Raw genomic sequence first — 11,234 nt, forward strand, 5'->3', positions numbered from 1 at the left:
CACACACACACACACACACACACACACACACACACACACACACACACACCTCACTACCTCAAGCACTTATCTGGACATTTTCATGCACACACGCACGCACGCAAACCTTCAAACATCACGTTATGTGTTGCACAATGCTCAGTCTTTTGCACAACACACTGTAATTGTTGCACTTCTCTAATTCACTGTTGTGTCTGCAGTGTCTTATGTCTGCACTGTCTTGTGTCTGTATCATTCTGTTCTGTCTGGTGTTGCCGTGTATTTGTTTAGGTTTTTTTAAAATTTAATTTAATTTAATTTTTTTTTTAAAATTTTTGCACACGTGCACTTTATGTAGCCCTGTGTTGATTGTCTGTTATATGTAATATGTAGCACTATGGTCTTTAAGGAATGTTGTCTCGCTTCACTGTGTACTGTACCACTGCACATGGTTGAAATGACAGTAAAGCCACATGACTTGACTTGTCTAAAGCAAGGCACAAGGGATGAAACTAGCAGAAAATACAGAAAAAGAAAATACATAAATACATGAAAGAAACATACACACCAAATACAGACTAAACAAACCAAGAAACAACATAAGATATTTAAATTAACAAAACCTGAGAGTACATTAACTTAAAGACCCAGGAGCATGACATGTGTAGTTGAAAAAAAAAATGCCCTAAAACAAAAAAATCCTCAGTTCCAACCTTAAGTGGGTTATAGCAATCTGGCTAGTATTTAGAAAATAAGTAACACAGAAACATATTAGACTTTGCTGGTATTTTAACAACACAGCTAAATATATACACAGCAGTGGTGGAGGCACAAGATCTGGCCTTATCTATGCTATTAGCTAGATAATCCAAAGTTTCACCTGCATGAACAGAATTTAATTACGTAGTTGGAGTATATATGCCACAGTATGTGATGAATGTTTTTGCAGCATGGTCCTGATCCCAAGCGGCCATGAAGTCTGAAGCCTGTAAGCGGATTAGAGCTGAGGAACTTAAAACTGTGTGCGCATGCATGCATGCGTGTATTATTTGGTGTGACTGTAAGTGTGTGTGGTATGCAGATCACCTGCTCCTATCAGGATTCATAATAATGTAGAGCAAACGCAAGGTCTGAGATAGATAGGTTAAGGCACTGATGCAGTAATCGGAGACAAAAAGAAGAAGTTACGTTGGGGGCAATGTCCTTGTTTTTCTTGCATCTGAGTGTGTTTGTATTTGTGTTCAGGAGCAGAGTACTAGAAGGCTCTCTGGTGTGTATCAGCCCTCTTAAAGCCTCTGGCTCTTTGCTGATTTGGGGATTTTAGTGGAATTCTATCACAGCTTACAGAAACCTTTTTGTAGCTGCTTGACTGGTGCAGGTCTGCTCACCAAAACATTTGCAGCTAACTGAAATACCAAAAGACAAGCTGAAAAGACATATGAAAAAAGTGTGAATGTATGTCACTTGTCTCCACTCAAACAGTGTTGAGCCAAGGACAGTCAACTTAAACAAGAATAAGTTGGAGGGCTATATTTTTTTTCTGAGCGCAAAGTTTAAGGATATCTTACCCGTTACTTTTGGGATTTTGGCATCTCTGGATTTAGTGAGCATGGAAAACTCTGGGCTCTTTTCCCCATCAATTACAACCTCCCAGTGGACATTGCCAGGCTCCCAAATAGGTAAAGTTGAATAAATGAATAAAAAAGTAATACTAAAAAAAATACCGTATTAACCTGAAATAAATAAGCACAAGCTGCAAGCTAACTACTTTTATCTTTAGTATAATAGCATTCCCTTACATTTTATATTGCTTAGATAGTGTGCACTTTCTTAGCTTTGGAGATAATACAAAGATTTTGATTATTCTGAAAGGGCATTAATGGCTGATAACATCATTGAATCAATAAAGTAGCCCATCACAACCACAAGTATGCCCCATTATTTTAAATTAAGCACAAATCACGGCAACTGAAGGAACAAGATTCTATTTTAAGATTTTAACAAATTCAGAATTCTGAGTAGATTTATTACAACCTCATTATGTAGTATTTAGAACTAAAAGAAAACATTTACACCTATTCAACTATGTTCATGAAGACTATGATACAAAGAGCTAATGTTTATCTAAAGTTTTAGTTATTTGTTTTATGATTTATGAATCGAAATTTTCTTTATCTATGATTTTTGTCTGTTAAGTCAGCTTCTGGCTTGAGGGTATTTGTCCTTTTGTCCAGTGGTCCAAATTGATCTTTAACATTGCAATCATAATTCACCATGACCAACCTCTGTGGAGTTATACTGGCTGTTAGAGATGAACATAATCAAATATCTAATGTGGCCCGACCAATAGTGATAGAACTCAGTAATGGAAACTTCTGTTGGTTGCACCGTGGAACATTTTATTGTATTTTCATTATACACCACACTGTAACACAGATTACATAATTTTAATAAAAAGATAACAGAAATGATCAACATCACTGTCACAAAAGATCTGTGAAACTTGTGCTTATAATAGGAACTTCTCAGATTTATCACTTTGTATAAGTTATTGATTTTTGACTATTTTTTTACTTCTTTGTAAGGAGGAATAAACGAAGACCAGTGCCCCCACCCCCACCACGCACCGCCCACACACCCATACACCCACACACACGCACACAAACGGTGGGATGCAAATGAGTAGTGCCTCTAGGCTAAGGATGTTAATAGAGATTGATCTGTTCAGGGTAAAATTAGAAAATAGTGCACATTACTCTCAAATAGTCATTAGAGAACTGACTCATGTGTTTTGCTTTTTGAGATAACTGATGGGGATTGTTTATATAACATATAATTATTTACAGTTAAAAGAAAAGAAAAAAGGAAGTGCTATAAGAATCTAAAGTCCTCATCAGAATCTAGCAAACCTACAGCCAATTCAGATTGAATACCAGCCCTAGTATGTTTAGATTATATATATATATATAGCAGCAATTTCCTAGTGTTGTAAACCTGCTCAACATTTGGCAATAAACCCCATTCTGATTCTGATTCTGATATATATGTATATATATATATATTCTATTCTCTGTGGCAGTGAACCAACACCTGAAGCAAGATATTTAACCCCTAGATGGTGTTGTAATCAATTGGGAGCTTCCAATACTCTGGAAAATACTGGATTTAAATCCTCCAGAAGCAGAAAAAAACTCCCTTAAAACTCCTTTAAAAACATGATGACAACAGAAAAAAATAAGAATTTAATGAAAATATTGTTCCCAATTCTGTTCATCTGGATGTAGCGTTTTCAGTGGGAGAAATGTTTCATCACTCATCCAAGTGACTTCTTCACTCCCTGAAGTCGCATGAAAATATTGTTGTTATGTATTTATGTAATGTTATGTAATTTGCCTAGACACACCCTTCAATGGAAATTTTATATAATTTCTGTATATGATGAACATAAATCCATCTTAAACTGGCTGACTGGGATATACTGGATATCTGAAGCTAACTTTGTCTCTTGTTTGACCTCTGTTTGTAGTGTCCCCTGCTGCTGAAAGGCTGCGCCACATACTGGGAGAGGATGATAGCACTCCAACACCAACAATATTCACTGAGATGGATACATTACAGCAGGAGGGTGGTGAATTAGAGTGGAAAGAGTCTGCAAGGTACACACATACACACAGTAAGGTAACAATTTCTTGAATTCGGGAATTAAAACTTAATTTTCCCTCCTTGTTGTAGATGGGTGAAGTTTGAGGAGAAGGTGGAGGAGGGAGGAGAAAGATGGAGCAAGCCTCATGTTTCCACACTCACCCTCCATAGTCTGTTTGAGCTGAGAACCTGCCTGCAGACAGGAAGTATTCTGCTCGACCTAGAAGGCTACTCACTGCCACAGATCGTGGGTGAGTCATACAGAACATAAAAATCTATATAGATATATAGATTTAATTTGTTGATATTCTAAAAATATTCTTATTTTATTCTTGATAATCCCATATTGTTTAACTAATCTGTCAGAAAACTCTTTTCCTTCGATTATATGTTCCAAGTATTTCATTCGTTTCTCAGAATCAGCACCAGAATACTTGATTAATCCCTAAGGAAATTTACAACTCCAAACTGGGAAGTTTATCATATTATTGTTCTGTAGTATATCAGGATTGTTCCAAATATGTGTACGTTCCCATGGTATTAGTGAAGACTCATTTAATTTAATTCACTCTAGAAAGATTGGCACCTAGTTCAGTCTTTTATTCCGTGATTACAGATGCCGTGCAGCGCGTCCGCCTCCCCTGCAGCAGCTCTGCAGACCTTGCCCCGACACATACCCCTATGCCCGACTGAGGCCGGGTAGCCATCTGCCCAAACGCGCAGAACCCCACCACAAGCTGGCGTCTGGTGGAGATGGGTGACATTCTCAGAGATTTGACCGACTGAGTCCCATAGCGAGGCTTTTACTGCAGCAAGTGATTCCACTTCCTGATGGCTGAATTTCAGAGATTCCCTCAGGGATTTAAATTCTCAGTGTAAAATCTCCATTAAGGACAACCTTGCGTTGAAGCGGGACAATCGCTTATCGATTTAATTCAGGATGTTGGCAAAGTCTTTGCCGGCCAGCGATGTTGTACCAGGGGGTCAGCTGGGTGACTTGGAGGATGGCATCTCATTCTTGGTTAGGGAAGATGTGCTCTGGGCCTTGGAGATCTTGGAGAGTGTTCAAATTCTCATTGGCGTCCTCCAGCGTATTGGAAATGATTAAGCAGATATGGATAGTTATTTGTCAAAGGTTTGGTATACTTTGGTATAATTGAAGGTTAAAAAATGCTTGTTTAATTCTGAGCTACCACTCAGTTCTGACCTACCATTCTATTTTTTCTGCCAAGTCTCTGGAAGTCTCACTTACAGTATTTCCTTTCTGTCACTTGCTTTTACGTCACTTCTGTCACTTACCTCTCCTTCCGTCACTCCATTTTTTGTCTTCATCCATTTGATGGACAAGGATGTTTTTCTTATATGTTTTCTTTCTTATCTTATCCTGGCTTAATTCCAGTTTCTTCAAGGCTCTGCCTGTTCAGAGCCTAACCACAGTTCAGAAGTCTGGTGTATTCCTTGGCCATTTGGGCTCCTGGTAGCTAAAATTAGAAGGGACGCAACTTCTTGATTCCCCTTTTCATTTTCATGAAAATGCCCCATACTGCTGGGGCACTGACAATACAAAATACCAGTCTGCTGTACTGATATAGGCCTTGGTGAGTGTTTATCACCAGATATTTCCTGGATGTCTCTTCTATTTCCATCTGAAGGTAAGTCTGGGTGAGATCAATTTTTTGTGTTTGCCACCTGCCACCGCTGTGAATATGACTTCTATCCGCTGAAGTGGGTACTTACAGCACAAGGTACAGGACATGCCTTGTGAAATCTTGGTTATGCGTTGTCCTCCAGTATATAATATTTTTCAGAGTGCCAATTCCTTCTTTGAACATCTGAGCGTGTTTTATTAAGTATCTGTTTCAGTCTTTGAGCCACAGAATGTACACTGCCAATCTCATTGACTTAATTTATTTCAAGTTGAGTTGGATGTGTTTCAACCAGTCACGCCCAAATAATGGCACACCTCATTGCCAGTTTGTCATGTTCTCTTATATAACTTAACAATGTAGTTTGCCATCACCAGTGTGTGAATGTGTGTGTGAATGGGTGGATGACTGAACGTGTAAAGCGCTCTGGGGTCCTTAGGGACTAAATAAAGCGCTATACAAATACAGGCCATTTACCATTTTACCATTTAACTACTTAGACACATTGCAAACCTTTTAGGCAAATGTGCCTTACTTTATTAAACATGTTGTGGAATTGCATAAGCAGATCATCTGCACATGCACCACAGTTGGTATTGTTCTGCGAAGAACAATGTATTGCTATTGCTAAATACATAACTCACTGTATTCCTCCTTTTGAAGGCTGATGTGCAGATATCCTCTCTGACCCAGAGACATCATGACCCATGCCTCTGAAGCCATTATTTCACAACCCCTGAGGTGGCAGCCTGGCGGGCCTCTAGGATGACCTTCTGCTGCTCCTACATCAGTTTCCGATGCACCCCCGTGTTTATATATCCCAATTTCTTGGCTGGTGCCTCCCTTGATGTGGGTTTGGAAGGCTTTGCTTCTTTATCTCGAGGTTTTGTCTCTGTAGCAGTGATTTCCCCAGCTGGATTTTTGGGTTGACATCCGGTTGGCTGTATACCTTCTCTTGGCTGTAGCTGTTGTCTACCACATTTCTGGGACATAATGTTGAAAGGTCTCTGATCTGGATCTGGGTAATGGCACCAAATGTTGAATTTTTGACCAGGCACCCCGAATACAGGGAAGTCTGGAACTGACTCCCTGTTTAAAGAGTCTCTGATTCTTTGAGTATTACCCACTAGGCAAATAGCGCTTAGATGGAGCCAGGGATGAGACTTGCCAAGCTCTAACTGCTTCTCAGTCTTTAAGATATAGATATGGATCCCATGTTTGGCCGGGTGGCCTTGTGATCAAACCCAAGCCCCCTCAGTCACACTAGTTATCAGATTTATCTTCTCTATTTATGTACATTTGATAACTAAGTAAGTTAGAATTCAGTGGTCTTGAAAAATACTGTCTTACAAGGGGTTAAAAGGGAATGTCCACAATCGCCACGCTTCATGTATTTGTATATACATTTCACCTCTTAACATTCACCAGGTAACTGGCAGACAGTTAAATGGTTTCAATTTGTCACACACTAAAAAGTATGGATTCAGAAAGTGGATTATGTTGAATTTTAAATAAGTTATAAGAGTGATAAGCAGTGATAAGGCTTCCATTTGGATATACCAAATTGATGAGAAGATGTGAGTATAATGTTAACATATTAACTGGGCTGGAATCTTTCTGTTTCAGAGGAGATTGTGGAACAACAGATAACTGATGGTCTCATTCCTCCTGATCTTAAGGAGAAGATTATATTTGTGTTGCTCAGGAAGCATCGTCATCAGACCAAGAAGCCAATCCACCGCTCTCTGGCAGACATGGGAAAATCATCCAATACTGCGTCTAGTAAGCATGTGTATTCTGTGTGCATGCCTTTTTATGTACCAATTAGTAGTTATGAAAGAAAGTGATCTAACCTTCTAATCAACTCCTGACAACCTTTGTTTTCTCCACCATGTTGCTCACTACCTGTTTCACCTTCCCTCACAAAATCACTGCTGTTGCTGCTGCTCTGTCAGGCCGTAGTCCTCAGGTTAATCTGAGTCGTAGCACTAGTTCAGCTTCTGGGATCCACCGCTCCACAGAAGACCTACGTTCTCGGCAGTCAAGCAGCCTTGGCCGCCTGCGTGAGTCACACAAACACACACATGTAATACATGCACCACTACACAAGGATAAGTTTACAAGATTGACTTTTACTTCTAAATAGGTTCTCATTGGTGTATTAGTACACCATGAAATTCAAGTACTGAGAACTTGTTAGTATTTCCAGTTGGTGGCCAGATTTTAAATTCTTAGCTCTTCCTTTCTTAATATCTATGCTTTTCATCTTTCTTTTGATGAGAAAAATGATCCCAGCCAACTCCCAGCTGTTGCATGATTTCAACACCTGTGATGGCTTTGTGTGTGTGTATATATGTGAAATGTGTTAAGCATAAAGTGTGTTTACTTGAGAGATTATTGGTCCTATTGTGTGCACCTTTGCTGATTTCTTATGTGCAGCCATCTGCGTGAAAGGGATTAGTAAAGGATTTGTGTAGAATGTTCTTATTATTTTGCTTTGATTGTATTTGTTCCCAAATCTCCGTGGGGAAAAAAGAGAAGCAAATAATTAAAATATAATCCGCAACAGAAAAGGCTGTTCATGATTAAGTTCATGCTCTTTCTGTTGCTCAAAGGACCATTTATTGGGGTTTATTTACAATTTTCACTAAATGAAACAAAATGTTCTTGATGGGAACATCACTCAAGCATTAAAACCTATTTTCCTTTTATTTTTATCTAATCCAAAAGGTCTCATTTGCTCCATTTACAGATCATGCTCAGAGTAGAAGCATGAATGATATTTCAGACACACCAAGCACTGATCAGGTAACTTATTTTTCAATATTTTACATGTGTGCTACTCTCTATTTTTTATCTACATGTGTCTCTTACATCAGCGGTCCCCAACCCCCGGCCTCGGACCGGTACCGGTCCGTGAGTCGCTTGGTACCGGGCCGCGAGAGTTGAGGCTCAGGTGTGAAATGTATGGTTTTCAGGGTTTTTATCGGTTTTCAGCGTTATTTTGTTATCGTTTTTATCGTTAACTCGGTTTTCCTGGGTCTTTTCACGTGTGTTATGAATAAATCTTCTTTTTTTCAGTACCTTTACTAGTTTTATTCTGTTGTATATTCCACGACACATTAAAGGCTGGTCCGTGAAAATATTGTCGGGCATGAACCGGTCCGTGGCGCAAAAAAGGTTGGGGACCGCTGTCTTACATGTTTGTTCATGCTATACATCAGGGTCATTCTATAAAAAATCATTCAAATACGGAAACAATCTGAAAAAGCTTTTTGACCCACTGTTGTACTTTAAGGAGCCTATAACTCCAAGTTTTGGATACTTTCGTTAAATAAAGCCATTGCATAATAAATGACTGTTTTTAAGGAGGTCAGGTGGGAGGAGCTGATTATATGCAAAGTATGGCAGAACAGAGAAGGCATTGGTGATAAGAATACGATATTAAATCTGAAATAGGAGAGCTAAGGAGGAGGTGCTTGCAAGGGTACAGCAATTGTAGGCATGCTACAGCCAAATGGATGCCAGCCGGGATTGTGGAAACTTGGCATTATGTCCTTCTGAACTAACACTAAGCTCATATAATTTGGTCATTTACAAATTCAAAATTCGTGAACCTGCATGAGGTTTATAAAGAGTTGTAGAGTGCCATTTAGCTTTAACCCATCCTTGGTGTGTTGTTGAGTTACAGCAGGCAACTTCTTTTCTTTTCAATTGAAAAGCTTGAAAACAAAGGCTATTTTACACTCTGCTTAGCTGAAACCAACATTACCCAGAGCAGCTGGTGATCATAGGCATTTAAATCTAATGAGTTCCAACATGATAGGTGTTATATTGAGAAATAAGGCTGCCATAGAGCTTAGAAAGAGAGGTAGCATTTTTATTAGCAAAGAAAAGTATTAAACTAAGAGGACTGGAGTTGGAAATACCTGATCTACACAGACAGGAATCCAACACAAAGCTACTCAAGAACCCAAATTAACAAGTAACAAACTGATGGACATTTAGGCTTGAAACCTGTTGTCACGGGTAGGGTGCCAAGAGTGAGAAGACCCTAATGCAGAGATAGTTTAACAAAAAGCGAGCTGTTAATTTGGCCGACAACATGGTATAAAATACAAAACACGAAGAACAGAAGAAATATATAACGTCAAATTACAAAACTGGGTGTGAACCAGGAGACACCAGGGAAAAAGTGAGCCGACACTCTGATCAGGGACAAAGAGAGACTCAGACAACAGATACACATAGCAGGGTGATTAGGAGTAACAGGTGAGGCATAACTGCATATAATGCACAGGACACACCGGCCCCCAAAATAAAACAGAAGCGTAACCACTGAAACAGAGACAAAAACACACAAACTTGACATAGACGAAAGGTAAAGAGAGACACCACTGGCTGCACAAGGAGACATAAAAAGCCGAAAGACAGGAAATAGTCAAAGGAAGTGGAAAGGGAAATAAAAGAGAACATATTAACATGAATAGACTAAACAGAAGGGAACTGACAAAGGAGGAAGGGAACATAGAAAGTAACAGATTTTAACCGAACACAAGGTACACAAAACAAGGCACTGGCAAAATAAGACCGGAAGTATAGAATGTAGAGAGGCAACCTTGACACACAGAAAGGGAAACAACCACAGAGACAAGACTGACTACGTACACAAGAAGGCACAGGCAACACAGGGGAGCATGATAGAAAAAAATTAAAGAACAAAACCAATCTGAAAACTATATAACCAAACTAAGAGCCTAAAATATAAATACTAAGTGTGAATGCAAGACCCATACACAACAATATTTTATTTACTGCTTCAGTCCATGCATGTTATCTAGGGGTAGCTTTTCAGCTGCTCAGAAGCCGTGTTGCCTCACTTGTGCTCTGTACTCTGTATCCTCCACACATGCCTCCTCAGTACCTGACATATTACTGAAATAGGGAGAAAAAATAGAAACAGCTGTGGCGTCCAGCCTCCTGTAATCACTTATCACTCACGACCGGGTTCAGAGACAAACAGGAAGACTCCGCTCAGGTGGGTCTGCTGGCCCAGACAGGATGAGTCCCCACAATAGCGGTCATTAGTGAGGGTGGTGAGATGGAATACCGAGCTGTGATTGACTGCTAAGTGACAAAGACCAAAGAATTGATTGTGGACTTTAGGAGGACAAGGAAACCCTTGACCTCTGTTTCAATCTAGGGGGTCGATGTGGACATTGTACACGACTATAAATACCTCGGAGTACACATAGAAAATAAAATGGACTGGGGTAAAAACACATATGCACTCTACAGGAAGGGCCAAAGGCATCAACATCTGTCGGACAATGCTCAGGATTGTTTAAGAGTCTGTTGTGGACACTGCCATCCTCTATGCTATTGCATGATGGAGCAGCAAGTTACGGGTCGCAGACAGCAACACACTCAATAAACTGATTCGCAAGGCCAGTAATGTTGTGGGGACAGAGCTGTACTCCCTTAGGGTGGTGTTGGAGAGGCGGCTGTTGTCCAATCCATGATGTTGTTCAATAAGGACAATGCTGGATAACACCTCCCACCTACTCCATGACGTGCTGGCCAGTCACAGGAGCACATTCGGTGAGAAACTGAGATTACCCAAATGCACCACTGAATGACACAGGAAGTCATTCCTGCCTGTGGCTATCTCCCTGTACACCTCCGCCATCTAATGCACAGCACGCACTGCAGTAGTTACACCCTTTTGCACATGCGCTACAGTAAAATGAAACAGGTTAGAGTTAAATGTCAATAATATATATTTCACCTCTGTAATATTCTTGATATTTAAATTGAGCTGCTTGTATATACATGGAGTGCAGAATTATTAGGCAAGTTGTATTTTTGAGGAATTATTTTATTATTGAACAACAACCATGTTCTCAATGAACCCAAAAAACTCATTAATATCAAAGCTGAATGTTTTTGGAAGTAGTTTTTAGTTTG

General features: G+C 39.7%; 1 protein-coding gene across 8 annotated transcripts in view; it reads left to right on the forward strand.

The window, feature by feature from the left end:
- The window catches only part of slc4a5b (solute carrier family 4 member 5b), a 58,765-nt gene that overhangs the window by 11,865 nt on the left and 35,666 nt on the right, over positions 1-11,234 (forward strand). For 6 of the 8 annotated variants that reach the window (XR_311892.1, XM_005739118.1, XM_005739117.1 and 3 more), the window contains exons 4-8: positions 3,506-3,635; positions 3,712-3,872; positions 6,894-7,049; positions 7,223-7,330; positions 8,020-8,075. Coding sequence is in view for 7 of the 8 variants with exons in the window: in XM_005739118.1 (XP_005739175.1) it covers positions 3,506-3,635; positions 3,712-3,872; positions 6,894-7,049; positions 7,223-7,330; positions 8,020-8,075 (611 nt within the window). In the remaining variant the exon portion in view is untranslated. Of the gene's footprint in view, positions 1-1,337; positions 1,659-3,505; positions 3,636-3,711; positions 3,873-6,893; positions 7,050-7,222; positions 7,331-8,019; positions 8,076-11,234 lie in introns of those variants that run through there. The other 2 variants (XM_005739120.1, XM_005739121.1) reach the window with 2 other exon arrangements.

The sequence above is a fragment of the Pundamilia nyererei genome, unplaced genomic scaffold, assembly GCF_000239375.1.
Source record: "Pundamilia nyererei isolate P.nyererei 1_Seehausen unplaced genomic scaffold, PunNye1.0 scaffold00089, whole genome shotgun sequence".
NCBI lineage: Eukaryota > Metazoa > Chordata > Actinopteri > Cichliformes > Cichlidae > Pundamilia > Pundamilia nyererei.